This window comes from Equus przewalskii, chromosome 15 (genome assembly GCF_037783145.1).
Source record: "Equus przewalskii isolate Varuska chromosome 15, EquPr2, whole genome shotgun sequence".
Taxonomy (NCBI): Eukaryota; Metazoa; Chordata; class Mammalia; order Perissodactyla; family Equidae; genus Equus; species Equus przewalskii.
The window spans coordinates 1,771,947-1,787,003 of record NC_091845.1 but is presented as its reverse complement, the minus strand read 5'-3'; the positions used below and the strand labels follow the sequence as shown (position 1 = coordinate 1,787,003).

At 47.0% G+C, this 15,057-nt stretch overlaps 1 protein-coding gene across 11 annotated transcripts in view; it reads left to right on the top strand.

The window, feature by feature from the left end:
- Nucleotides 1–15,057, top strand: part of MGLL (monoglyceride lipase) — a 110,536-nt gene that overhangs the window by 13,759 nt on the left and 81,720 nt on the right. The window contains exon 1 of one of the 11 annotated variants that reach the window (XM_070574559.1): nt 12,217–15,006. The exons of the other annotated variants lie outside the window; for them this stretch is intronic. Coding sequence (XP_070430660.1) covers nt 14,726–15,006 — 281 coding nt within the window. The 5' untranslated portion in view covers nt 12,217–14,725. Of the gene's footprint in view, nt 1–12,216; nt 15,007–15,057 lie in introns of those variants that run through there. 11 annotated transcript variants of the gene reach the window in all.

The following is a 15,057-nucleotide window of genomic DNA, read 5'->3' as shown; positions in this document are numbered from 1 at the left end:
CACACTTTCATGATAAAAACACTCAGCAAACTAGAAATGGAAGGGATCTTCCTCAACTTTAGAAAGGGCAATGACAAAAAACTCAAGCTGACGTCATACTTAATGATAAAGAACTGGATGCTTTTCTCCTAAGATTAGGAACAAGACAAGGATGTCCATCTCACCGCTGCTCTTCAACATTGTACTGGAGGTTCTAGTCAGGGCAACTGGACAATAAAAAGAAATCAAAGTCATCCAGAGTGGAAAGGAAGAAGTAAAACTACCTCTATTTGCACGTGACATAATCTTGCATATAGAAAATCCTACAGAACCCACTAAAAACTATTAGAACTGATAAATGAATTCAAGAAGATTGCCAGATACAAGATGAATATACAAAAATAATTATATTTCTATATACTTGCAGTGAACAATCGGGAAATGAAATTAAGGAAGCAATTCCATTTACAAAAGCATCAAAGAGAAGAGAAATACTTAGGAATAAATTTAACAAAAGAAATGCAAAACTTATACTCTGAAAACTGCAAAACATTGCTGAAAGAAATTAAGGAAAATCCAAACGAGTGGAAAGACATCTCATATTCATGAATTGGAAGACAATATTGTTAAGATGGCAATACTCCCCACGTTGATCTACAGATTTAATGCAATCCCCATCGGAATCGCAGATGGCTTCTTTCTAGAAATAGACAAGCTGTTGCTAAAATTCATGTGGAAACTCAAGGGGCCCAGAAAAGCCAAACAATCTTAAAAAGGAAGAACAAAGTTTGAGGACTCACATGTTCTGATTTCAAAATGTGCTACAAAACAACAAAAATCAAGACAGTGTGCTACTGGCATAAAGATGGAAAAGAATCGAGACTCCAGAAAAACCCAAATATCTATGATCAATTGATTTTTGACAAGAATGCCAAGATAATTTAATAGGAAAAGAATAGTCTTTTCAACAAATGGTGCTGGGACAATTGGATATCTACATGCAAAAGAGTGTGGTTGGACCTCTTCCTCACACCATATACAAAAATAAACTCAAAATCCTAAATGTAAGAGCAAAAACTATAACACTCTTAGAAGAAAACTTAGGATTAAATCTTCACGACCTTGGATTTGACAATGATTTCTTAGACATGACACCAGAAGCACAAGTAACAAACGAAAATGTTGAGAAATTGGACTTCATCAGAATTAAAAACTTTTATGCTTCAAAGTACACTACCAACAAAGTGAAAATACAATTCATAGAGTGGGAGAAAACATTTGCAAATCCTCTCTCTGATAAGTAAACTGTATCTAGCATATAAAAAGGATGCTTACAGCTCAATGAAAAAAGGACAGCCCAATCCAAAAATGGCAAAAGACCTGAATAACCTTTCTCCAAAGAAGATACACAAATGGCCAATGAGCACATGAGAATATGCTCAACATCAGTTGTCATAAGGGAAATACAAATCAAAACCACAATGAGATACTACTTCACACCCTCTATAATGACTCTAATCACAAAGATAGACAATAAGTATTGGTGAGGATGTCTATCAGTGATGATGAATGAGTGATCAGTGGTGATGAATGGATAAATAAAATGTGGCATATCTGTACAATGGAATATTATTTGGGCATACAAAAGAATGAAATACTGATAGATGCTACAACATTGATGAACCTGAAACCATTATGCTAAGTGACGGAAGCCAGATACAGAAGACTGCATATTTATATGGTTCCATTTACATGAAGTGTCCAGCATAGGCAAATCTATTGCGATAGAAAGTCGATTAGTGATTGCCTAGGGCCAGGTGGAGGTTGGGGAAGTTAGGGGGTGATAGCTAAAGGGTATGGGGTTTCTTTTTGGGATGATGAAAGTGTTCTAAAACTGATGATGGTGATGGTTGCTCTACTCTGTGAATATACTAAAATCCACTGAATTGGACACTTTAAAAGGGAGAATTGTCTGGTCTGTGAATTATATCTCAATGAAGCTGTTACCAAAAAATGCAAATACCTAGGGAAATGAGTTGAGAAATATTATTCAAACATTTTAAATGAATTTTTTTACAAAAAAATGTCTAACGACACAGAAAGTTGTTTAGGATATAATGATACATAGAAAAAGCAATGTAAAACTGTCATCTCAATCATATTAAAAGTAGAAGGATGGAAAAAAGACCAGAAATACAAGATTCCAGATTGTGTAATTGTGATGAGTAACTTTCATTTTATTCTTTAGATTTTTCAGTTTTTCCCACATTTCCTAAAAAGAACCAGTTTGGGGGAAGGCTTTGGAGGATTTTATACCTGAGCCAGGTCTGAAGGATGATGGGATGTGAACAAAAAGGGACGTGCCTTCCGGGCAGAAGGACTTGATAGCATCAGAAGGCATGGCAGAGACAGAGCCAATGACCCCAGCGCTGGGGTATGAGGCTGGGCAGCCAGGTGGGTGTCTGTCTGGAAAGGGCCTTGTGTAACTTGTTTGGACTTTAACCTGTGGCCAGTGAGGAGGCCTCCAAGACTCCTTTGCTGGGAGTTTGTGCAGGTTAGTACAGGGAGAAGACCAGAGACCCTATTGCTCAGATCAACAGCAGGTCCAGCATCAGGAAGTATGGAAAGGAGTGACCAAAAATAGTAGGTAGGGCAGAGGGAGCACCAGAAGAGAACATGGTCACAGAAGGAGCAGTGGGGCTGTCAGAGCCAGCTCCTATGGACAAGCAGCCGGCCTGGGAGTCTCCCGTCCCTGACTTGGGTGAGCTCAGCTACAAAGTAGGAGATTGCTGAGAGGATGACTCCATCACAGCACTCCTTCATATAGTTATTCTCAAAACAATTTAGGGATCCCCTGAAGAGAGCAGGGTGTTAGATGTCAACAGGACCCAGCTTCTAGGCCCCAAGAAGAGTGGGCCTGAATGTCCTGTAGCATCTGCAAGGGAAGAGACAAATGTGTAGTTATAACCACCCATCCATGCATCTACCTACCCATCCACCCATCTATCCATCCATCCATCCACCCATCCATCTATCCACCCACCCATCCATCCACCTACCCATCCATCCATCCATGCACACATCCACCCATCCATTTATCCATCCATCCACCCACCCACCCATCAATCTACCTACCCATCTGTCCATCCATCCATCCATCCATCTACCCATTCACCCACCCATCCCATCCCTCCGTTAGTTTCATTAAACGAATATTTACTGAGCACCAACTCTATGCTAGGCCTTGTGCTGGGCCTTGGGAGGTAGAGAAATCATTGAGACCAAATGGTATCTGCCTTTTGAGGGCTCACAGTGCAGAGAGAAAGGCAGGCGGCCAAGCCACTTGTGCATATGCCAGGGTCCAGTGGGGCCTGGGGTCTAGACCAGGTGTGTTGTCTGGAGAGACTAGAGAGCTTCACTGACTGTCCCCTCCCCATCCTGCCTGACCATTCAGTACATTCAGAATTCCATACACCAGACCAAAGATGAGCATTGTCAGACTCCGTCTCCACTGAGGCACCAGCCAAGAGTTGGGGAGAGAGCCTGGCTGGTCTCCGTGGCTGAACCTCAAAGGGCAGCAGAGAAGCCAGGCTTCCTTGAATACGTGCCTGTATCATCTTTGGAAAGGGGAAGGGAATAAATCTTCAGCAAGGCCCGAGCCTGAGTGTGATACCTTGCTAGATACTTCTTTGGCTTTACCTCCCTGAGTCTCACAATGCCATCACGTGGTTAGCGTCATTCTTGCTATTTTGTTGACATAGACACTGAGTCTCAGAGAACCATAGTCTGATAAATGGCAATGACAGGATTTGAACTCACGTCTGTTTGCTTTAAAAGCACTATTCTCTTCCCAACTCCCAGCCCTGCCTCATGAAAGGCTCACACAGTCAGTCATATAACCCAGCTGTGTGCACAGGTGCTAGTTAATGCTCACGACAACCTGTGGAGGTAGGGATGATAACTCCATTTTAAAGACCCGAAGGCTGAGGCTCAGAAAGGCACAGTGGCCTGGTTGAGGTCCCGTGGTGGAATGACAGGTCTGTGGTGTGAGCCCCTGGTCCACCCGCCGCAGGTGTCCAGGTCCAGCGTCTGCTCTGATTATGCCAGCCTGGCTGCAGCTGCCCGTTAGAGTCACAGCAGAGCTCAGAGCCCCCATTGTGCCCATAAAACTGTGACCATTTCCCTTAAATTCATCGCTCTACGCGCATCTCACCTCTCCTGCCTTCTCAATAAATTCTTGATGGTTTATTGCCATCCGCTTGGCATTTCCCCACCCAGAAGAACTCAGAGCCATCTGCAGACTTGGAAAGTTCAGGCTGTTCTCCTTCCAGGAAAAAAAAATGTAATGTTACATAAGATGGAACCCGGCACATTCTTATAGGAATGTTGGGAGCTGCTTCTCTGACTAAAGAAACTTCCTGTCATCTCTGCCGGTGGTTTCCTGTTTCGTCCAGGTCCAAAATCGCGTTGCAGCTACCCTGGTAAACATTTCCCTTGCAAAGCCTTTAAGAAGAAGCTAAGTGTTATGGCCACATCCGCGTGGAGCTGCCCTCTCTCCAGAGTCTCCTGTGGGCTCTGTGAGGAGAGGTTTCTCCTGAGAACTCAAGTGGCCTTCCTCCCAGCAGTCGGTGCTGGTCTCCTTGTCCTTTGGGACGGGGGTCATCTCTGGGGACTGAGGGTCCCGTGGACACTTGCCCACTTCCTCCTAGAGCCTCTCTGGGATTGCTGGCCTGGCCTGACCATTTCTCTCTTATCTCTACAGATGTGGAAACTGAGGCATAGAGGAGTTGGGGTCCTTCCTTCCCTGGTAGAGATCTAGCAGCAGCGGCAGGAGCCAGGGAGTCAGAGCCGCGTGAGCTGAGGGTCGCATCCCCAGGAAGCCAGAAGTCCTCAGGCCAGCAAGAAAATAGTTGAGGGATAGGTGACAAGTGGGGGCATGTGGGACCGGTGACAAGTGAGCAGAGGCGGTGGCTGCCTCCGCCAGGGCAGTCGGGACTGCTTTGAGCCCAGGTGATGTTTGGACGGGGACCTGCTGGCCGGCAACAGAGGCAGGCCTGAGCTCCGTGTCCGCCTGCCGTCCAGCGCTCTGCTGCTCAGCTCGCTCTGCTACTTGTCTTACTGGCAACAGGGCTTTCCGGTTCCCCCGGGGCCTTTTTGGAGGTTCACCTCCTAACCGCCTGGCTCTCATTCAGGTCATTTCTGTCTCATGGCTCGCTCTTCCGTCTCTACTTCCGAGTGAGTCTTCAAATGATTCCCAAAGGCCACAGGGAGCACCCCGCGGGGAGAGGGGCCTGGTGACCCTGCACAGGTCAGAGTTTCTTGGCCGTTCCCGGGGGGGAGACACTGTGCGCCCTCATCGGGTCTGTTGTCCCCACACCTCCGTGGCTCCCATGCCGCCTGTGTGATTTTTACTGCAGTTGTTTGCATTGAGTATTATTTCTTCATACTCTTCTTGGACTCAACTCACTTTCTTGTTCACTTGACATCTATTTGAAGAGGAAGCGTTATTCTAACTCAGGAAATGGGAAACCAATGTTAGATGCCATCAATAGAAGGTGACCACAGGAGCAAACAAAACCACAGTGCTAAAGTTGCTAAATTCCAGCACTGCGCTGAGAGCCCTGAACCTGGGGCTTCCCTCCGTGTCCTGAAAATGCAAATTGGCTAGTGTTCAAGAGGTCTTTAAGACAGATCAGCACCTTACTGAGATCCTCCCTTAACATGCTCAGAGATCGGAATGAGGCGGCTTAGGGAGAAAAATAACAGTCTCCTTTTGCATTGTAATGTTATCTAATGCTGTGTCCCAGAACCTCCGTAATTCATCCTGAGAGCCACCACTGTGGGAATCTTACAGGCTGAGAGCCTGTAAGATGGGAGTTCTGTACCCCCAAGATTCATCCTACCAAATGGTCAGTGTTGAGCATTTGTACCATCCCTCCGAGAGACTGATGGTCTCGCTCTCTTCCATTTTCTCCCCTCCTGGTGTATACACACATCTGCATTTGAAGGTCACCCTGGAAATGAGTGTGCTGTTCTCTTCCTCTGGAATTTGCCTGCACAGCACAAGCAGCCCAGATGGCATGAGCTTGTCTGCGTCGGCTGTTGCTGCGAGCCTGTTGGCAGCTGGAAGGATTCAGGGGAACAGCTAGAGGCCAGAGCACTTCAGGTGGCCCGCAGGTGGACGCCCCACTGTTGGGAACAAGAGCAAACAGAGACCTTCTTCTACTCAGTAAAGAAGAGGCTCCGGCTGGGAAAACAGAGCCCAGAGCTCTTTCACACAGAGGCCAAGTCAGCCCGTCCAACATCGGGCCCCTCAGCCTTCGGTTTCCGGAACCTTGGGACAGCTGTGAAGCTCTTCGTTAATGGACCGTCCTGAGAGTCATGCCATGTGCCTTCCACAGGCCATTGGTGATTTCCCAGAAGGCACTTCCGAATATTGATCTGGATGGGGCCTCTGAAGAGCCCTTTGGCACAAGAAACCTTTCCAGAGCTAGCCAAGGCCACGCTGCCAGAAGAGGCCTCTGAAGAGAGGCCACGTGTTCATGAAGGGTCTTAATCTCTCCGCCTCTTTCGGTACAAAACTGCTTTGCAATTAAAAATAAATCATTCCTGGAGGCTGCGTCCCACAAAATATAGGAAATTATTTTGAGGCAGGGCATATCTGATGTTGGAGGGATCGTAATTTCCATCTAAGTTTCAGCTCGGCTTGTGTGAGGCAATTAGCCACCTCCCTTCGCTGGAACTGACAAAGTTCCAGCACCTCCTGGAGATTGCAGGAAGGAGGATATGTGGGAGAGGCTAATGGCGTGTCCTTAGGGAATCTGTGCTGTCCATTACCGCATTTTGGGTACTCGAACTGCCGGGCTGCTAAGTGCCTGGGTGGGACCCCACATTTGGTTGTTTTGGCATTTTATTGGCAGCAGTAAGGCATGCACTTAAGTTAATGAAGCCCTCTCTGACCCAACTCTTGTCGTTGTTATTTTCAGTTTTGAGATCTAATTGCCACACAGCCTTGTGTAAGTGTGAGGTGTCCAACATAATGATTTGACTTACATATATGGTGAAATGATTACCCAGATAAGTTTAGTTAACATCTATCATCTCATACAGTTAGAAAAAAAAAGAAAAACGTTTTTTTTCCTTGTGATGAGAACTCAGCATTAGTCTCCTAACAACTTTCGTACATATCACACGGATCGTTAGCTATAGTCATCGTGTTGTGCATTACGTCCCTAGTACTTGTTTATCTTGTAACTGGAGGTTTGTTCCTTTTGACCACTTTCCTCCAGTTCCCCCTCCCTCAACCCTGCACCTCTGGTAACCACAAATCTGATCTCTTTTTCTATGAGTTTGTTTTTTTCTCTTTTTTCAGATTCCACATACAAATCAAATCGTACAGTATTTGTCTTTCTCTGCCTGAGGTTGCACTTAGCATGATGCCCTCAAAGTCCATCCATGTTGTCGCAAATGGCAGAATTTCCTTCCTTTTTATGGCTGAATAGTATTCCATTGTATACATACCCCACAACTTCTTTATCTGTCGGTGAACACTTAGGGTGTTCCCGTGTCTTGGCTATTGTGAATAATGCTGCGATGAACAGAGGGCTGCAGACATCTCTTCAAGGTAGTGTTTTCGCTTCCTTTGGATATGTTCCCAGAAGTGGAATTGCTGGATCACGTGGTGCTTCTATTTTTAATCTTTTGAGGAACCTCCATGCTGTTTTCCATAATGGCTGTACCAGTTTGCAATCCCCCCAACAGTGCACAAGGGTTCCCTTTTCTCTGCGTCCTCACCAGCATTTGTCATCTCTTGTCTTGATGATGGCTGTTCTAACAGGAGTGAGGCGTTAGCTCACTGTGGGTTTGATTTGCGTTTCCCTGATGATTGTGATGTTGAGCACTTTTTCACGTTCCCGTTGGCGATTCATGTATCTTCTTTGGAGATTGTCTGGCCAAAGTCTTGCACCTTGTAGCTCTAGTATGTCTAGACTGTGGGAAGTCGTTCTGTGTTGTAAAGGACCAAGCAGAATATCCTTCTGTCCCCTGACCCTGACTGTTTTCTCCATAGTGCTTAACACGACCTGGCATACGTGTATTGCTAATCGTTCTGCCTCCGGCACTACACCGGAAGCGTTGTAAGGGTGGGCACTTTATCTAATTCAGATGTGTCCCCAGAGCCTAAACCAGTGCCTGGCACAGACAAAGCACTCAATGACTGTCGATGAAGAAATGAAGGTCTGAGAGCAGCATGGGCATCCGGCTGGTGACAGGCAGTTGTGCTCCTCCTTGGTGTCATGTTATGGGTGTCATCATAGCAGCCTTCTGGCCTCTCTCATGGGGCTTCATCTTTTCTTGAAACATAAAAAGTTTATTATTTATTTATATGTATATAACTATAAATATGAAAATATATGTGTATATATTTAAAGGCAATAGATGCTTTGGAAAATATTCCCAAACCTTGAATGCATCTGAACTTTACTCTGCCCTTCTTAGTACCATGCTTGTTAGGGATCTTGCATTAAAATGGGTATGAGGACAGCAAAATCATTTGTAGCACGAAGACAACAGCTAACCACACAGGGGACCAACATAAAAGCTACTTCCTCTGGCACAGGATGACTGACACAGGGTGGCCTGGCTGGGGCTCTCCGAGCAGGAAAACATTTGATAGGATGATAATAACAATAGCCAGCTTTGCTGTGTGTATTCTGTGTCATTTAATCCTCACTCCAGGTCCTATTGTCATCCCCATTTCACAGATGAGGAAACAGAAGTTGAGCAACTTACCCAAAGTCACAGGTTAGGAAGTAACAGAGCCTGGATTGAACCCAGGTCAACTTGTCCCTCCACATGTGGGCAATCTTATTAATACAAATCTACATTTGTTAAGGTTCAGGCTGAGCACTGTAAAAAAGAAACCCCCAAATTTAGTTGCTTATATAAGACAGAAGTCTATTTCTCTCTCCCTTACCAGTCCAGAGTGAGTCAAGCTTGGCATGGCCGCTCAGCTCCACACAGTCATTCAGGGGCCCAGGTTCCTGCCATCTTTCTGCCCTGCCTCCCCCTAGGGTTGGTCCAGTGAGCAAAGCTGGGTCATTGCCATTTCTGTGTTCCAAACCGTGGAGAAAGAGAGCAAAGCAAGCAAATTGTTTTCAAGAGGGTGTTGTGGAAATTGCATAACTCACTTCTTTTCATGTTGCATTGGCATAAATTAGTCATGTGGTTACACCTAGCTACAAGGAAGGCTGGGGAATGTGGTCTCTCTCTGGGCAGCCATGTCCAGGTAAAATTCTATTACTGTGGAAGAAGGGAGAATGGAGTTTGGGGCAGTCAATTGGCAGTCTGCTGTGAAGACCACCTCCTCTTTCATGAATGTTTAATGCTGGTCTCTCACGAGTAAAGTGCTATACGTATTCATTATTATCATGCAGGCATGTGGTCATTTACTCATTTAATAAATGATATTCAGGCTTTCTTTGTCAGGGAGCTCTGTGGTGAGCAGTTTGGGGGCCCCCAGGAAACCCTATTCATGTCTCTGCCTGTGACATAGCTGGGAGATGAGACATTGGCCATGAAACAGGAAAGAGTAGAGAGAGTCGATTCATGATTTCATTCATTTGTTCACTCATTTATTTACACGTCTCATTCTAAGAAAGAACTTGAGGTCGTGAAATTGTAATAATATACAGTTGACAAAATGCTGTTCACACACATAATCTCGTTCATCTTCTTGCCCACCCTGAGAAGCAGGGTAGATTCAGAGAAGTTACATAAGCACCAGAAACCACTGGTGAGGGATGGAGCCAGGGTGAGGAGCGAGATCCCTCGGGGTTGTAGTGGAATGGGCAAAGCATAGATTCAGAGTCAGGTGGATCCAAATTCTAGTTCCAGCTCTTCTGATGACCAGCGAACAACCTCACCTCTTTCACCCTCAGTTTCCTCATCTGTAAGATTGTGCTAAGGTTACTTACATCAAAGGGCTCCTAGGAAGAATCTCCTGGGAGAATGGATTAGGCTTTGGGTGAGTGGACGCTCCCTCAGTATGTGTGTCCTTCCCTCCAGCTTCTTCGGAGCTCTTGGTCCCTGACAATTTATCCTGCATGTTTGATGATGTTGGACATGGCCTTGCCTATCCCTTCACGTCTTCGCTTCCTTGTGGAAATTCCGCTGCTCTCTCATCCTGACCCTCGTTATTTGTGCCCCCCCGGTGGGCTCCTTCCGCTCCCGCCTCCTGCCTGCTCCACCCGTGATTTCTCTCAGGGGCTCCCTGGCTTGGCCATGGCATCTGTGGCCTCACTTCATTGTGGATCCCTGACTATCCACAGTCTCACCAGGGTCCCACTGGCCAGAGCACTCTGGGAAGGCCCTGGAGCAGAGCCTCTTAGGATGGGAAACTTCCACGGAGGCGATAGGATGGCCAGCGCCCCCAGGCAGGGAGAGGGCAGAGGAAAGGTCTGGGGCTGAGAATGAGTCTGATGTCGGAGGAGAGCGTGGACAACTTTTAGTTGTCAACACAATAGAAAGCTGGGTTTTGTGTCAGCACAGATTTGCATGGGAGAGGCTGGCGCAGGGTGTCGAGTTGGGAGGCTGTCATAATCATCAGGTCTGAGGTAGTAAGGGTCGAGGGTGGTGGCAGAGAGAATGGAGAGAACAAATGTGAGAGAGGTGAGCCCTCATTGAAGGCCTGTGGGGAGAGGTCAGTCCACGCTCAGTGTCCAGAGGCCGTCTGCAGGAGCCCAGGTGTGGTCACAGGGCCAAGAACAAGACAGGAGTCCAAACCGGGCATGTAGGAGCTGGAGGAGACCCGGGGCTGAGGGCTCAGGGCAAAGTGGAGGCGGAACGGCAGAGGCCGGCGCCCCCAGAGCCCCAGGTGCTGGGCTGACGCACAGAGGGTTGTGAAGAGTCCACGTCTGTCTGTCTGTCTGTCTAAATCCAAACTTCTTCTCTACCTAAACCCAAACTACTCTCTGCTAGAAAGGTTTTTCTCTAAACTTGATGAAATCCGTCAACAAACATAACGAGCAGCCGCTCTGTGCCAGGCGTCGTTCTGAGTTATAGAAATAAGAGAGAATAAGGGAGACTGTCATTTACTGGCAGAGCCAGCAAGGAAACAGATTATTCCAGCCTAGGGACAGCAAGAAGTGTGACACAAGTCCTGTGTCATGAACTAGGGGCGTGAGAACCCAGAGGGAAGCATGACTCATTCTAGCTGGGAAAACTGGAAGGACACTGTTCCCTAGAAGGTTCCATTTGAACTGGGTGTTGCAGAATGAGCAGGAGCTCACCAGGCAAAGAGGAAAGAGTACTCCAGAGGGTATATGGTCATGGCAGCATGGGACAGTGCAGCCCAAAGGCTCCTCATGTACCAGGAGGCATGCAACCTCATTGATAACCTGGGAAACGGGAATGAAAACCACAGTGAGACTCCATTTCACACCCATTTGACTGGCAAATACACAGTGTCACATCACCAAGTGTTGATGAGGATGTGGACAAAGGAGTACCCATCTGCCACAGGCAGGAGTGTGAATTGGACGAAGCTCTTTGGAAGACAATTTGTCATCACCTGGTAGAGCTGCCTGTCTTCATGCCCTATCCAGTGACTCTACTACCAGATGTACGTCATAGAGACACTTTTGCCCAGGAGCACCAGGAGACATACCCAAGTATGTCCACAGCAGCATGACTTGTAACAAACTCAAACTGGAAACAATCCAAATGTCCATCTGTAGGAGAATGGATAAATACGTTATAGAATATTCTCACGGTGGAATACTATACAGTAGTGAAAAATATACTCCTGCTACACGTATCCATGTGGATGAGTCCCCAAAGCATATTGAACAAAAGAAATAAGACTCAGAAACACCATTAAGATAAGTCTATTTACATAAACATTCAAACACAGGCTAAACTAGACAGATCATTGTTGACCTATATACGCAGGTGGTTAAACTATGAAGAGAAGCCAGGAAATGATTTTCACAGGAGGCAGGACTTCTCGGGAGGAGAAGGAGATCCACACGTGCTTCTACAGTGCTGACGTGGGTGTTCACTTTATCATGATTATTTAGCTGGCGCAAATTCACAGTGAGCTAACACACACACCTTGCCAACCTGGCAACACTGACCTTTGTGTAGTTGGTGTTGATGCTGAGATGAGGCTGGAGATGAGGGTTAGGAGCCCATTGGGAATGCTCTCCTGTGCTATAGCAAGAATTTTGATTTTATGTTGTTTTTGATTTTATGTTGTCTTTCTAATCTGGAATAGTTTAGGATATTAGTGATATTGAGACTATATACAAGCTTAGGCATATAAATAAGGAGTTATGGGCAACCGCAGTGAAAGGATTATGCTAGATCTCCATGTTTTGGCCCTGGGTTTCTGCTTGCAGAGGTCTCGTAGCTCAGCACAGAGGCGATGTGCAGAGCAGGCCTAGAGTGAGCCTGGGAGGGTCGGGGGGAGCAGTGTTGAGAAGATGTGCTGTCTTGTGCATCTTGGAAACATTTTTCTTTGCCTGCAGAAAGCAAGGCTGTGGGTGGAGGAGGGGCTTGGCCTTGCTTTGCTGTGCCCAGGTCTTCTTGGGGACAGCCACATGGAATGGAGGAGTGAGAGGAGCCAGCCAAGGAGAGGCTGGCAGAGACCGAGGAATGAACGTGCCAGCGCTGAGTGGAGAGCAGTCCTGGACATGTCCTCTGCAGAGAAACAAGGACAGTGTGGGGGGGGGGAGGGCGAATGTTGACATGGTCACGAAGCCCACAGTGACAGGCATGTGGGTGGTACAACATGTCCTCCTGTGCCTGGTGACAGCGTGGTATCGCATGCTTCTATTCTGCCAGCCCCGCCTGCAGACACACCGCTCGATCGCAGGCTCCCACGAGGTTCTGCAGAGTGGGTAAGCCATCGCCTTCCAGAACCTCTTGGCTTAGCAGGCTAGATAAGGCAGGCATGCTGGTGGCCCAGGGGGATACAATCAGTGCCCAAAGAGAGATGTTAGCGGTGTGATAAATTAGGTGTTAAAATGTGTCAAACTGTCTGTTCCCCTCCGTTTCAGGCTGCTTGATGCTGGATTTGCTTTTGCACATTTCGGTGGAAATGCACCTTTGCTGTGGCTTGTAACTTTCTAGTTGAATAACTTCAGGGCAGGCCCACATTGGAATTTAATTATCCTTATCCTGGGAGGGCTTTACCCTGGTTCAGTGCTCAGAAGACTGGACAACTCCAGACACGGGTGACACTTGTCCTGGGGCACTTTGGCTTCAGTATGTTGCTGTTCTGAGGCTTGTGTCATAACACTCTTTTGACGGCCTGGGAATGAAGATGGCCTGGTCTGGAACTAAATTCTGCCCTGTCACTAGTTACACATCAGGGAGGCCGCCCATCTGCTGGACGCCTGGCCAGAGGTGTGAAGCCAGACCCTGAGAATGGCAGCCCACATGCATTAGCTCCACATGCTATTTAGTGACTGTTCAAGCTAACTGTAAAAGGTCCAACCGCAGATTCATCGAAGGCAGGAGGCTCGACGCTCAGGTAGTGGAGAAATCCTCCCAGGCGGACGCTGGGAAATGAAGCTGCTCAGATCTGCCTTTTCAAAACCAGGGCCCAGCGCAGGAATATCATACGTGCCGTCCAGACTGTGGCGCCAAAAAAGGCTCAGAGGCTTCCTGGGATTCGGCAGAACAGGGAGCCGTGATTGGTTAGTAATGTCTGCTGAGTTCAGGAGTGGGGGTAGTGGCTCAAGTGCCACCTGTTTGTCATCTAACCATTTCCCAGCCACCTCCCCGGTGCTGGGGGCTTTTTCGGATGATCTCCCCATTCGGTCTCATGGCAGCTCCGAAGTGGACGGTGCTCTGCCCGGGGGAGCTTGCTCATGGAAAGATGCTAAGGAATCGAAAGCACGATCCAAAATGCAACGTGTAGTGTGATTACAGTTAAATTATAATTATTCTAAACAAATTTAAATATATATGGAAAGGAAGAACCTGGAAGGAAATCTACCATAATGTTCATAATGATTATCGCTGGGTGGTGAGATTGTAGATGGATTTTATTTTTTCTTTATGCTTGTCTGTATTTTTCCATTTTTCAGAATGACTGGCATTCCTTTTTCAAACGTAGATAAACTGTATGTGGTCACGGGCCTGTGCATTTTTTTCATATTGTAAAAAATGGAGATTTGATGGCAAGCTTTTTTCACTTCATAAGTTCACCAGGAACATTAATTATTCCCTCTTAATATAATTCTTAGTAGCTACTTAAAATAGTGCTAAACCTTTTGCTTCCTCTGGACTGAAATATCTGGGCAGGCACCCTCGCAATCACCTCCCAAATTCTAACGCTGGACGTTGGTCGGCAAGGGCAAGCGGATGCCTCGCGGCCCGCCGAGGAGCCTTCTCAGGAGCCGCAGCAACATCTTCGTATGCGGTAGTCTTGCTATGAGAAAGTTAGAAACTTTCTGATAACTTCCACCACGATCCAGGCAGACGTGGTTTCTGTGAAGTAAGAACGGGCACTTAGGAAGAGGGACCAGACTGACATCTGAGAAGATTCCATGGGGTCTGCAGCTCTTCCAGTTGTGGGGGTGAGACTGTGCCTACAGACCACGTAGCCTGGCCTGTGCCACAGAGGCGCTCAAAATGGGTGGTGGTTGTAATTTTTAAAATAAAATCATATTTGTGTTATAAGCTACACACACATTACCTATTTTTCTAATGTTTTGATAACTTGGGTTTATCAGGAGTTATGCTAAGTGGGGTTCTCGAAACCATGCAGTTTGTGCAAATCTGCCAGCCAGCTTCTTCTCTCCCTCCCCGTGGACATACACGGGCTGCAGACGGAGACTCGAGTGTGGCACGGAGAGCTGCTGAGCCAGCTGAGGTCCAGGGTGGCTGTCATCCTGCCGAACACCTGGTTCCACTCTGGTTGCTTTGCTCCTCTGGCAGGAGCCATCGTCAGCATGTTGGAGCTGCGAAGAGTTCCATCTGGCTCGCAGCCAGACGAATGGAGAATTCCTTCAGATTTAGGTAGGCTGACAACCATCATCACTGCTCCCAAGGTAAAATATTTCAAGTCAT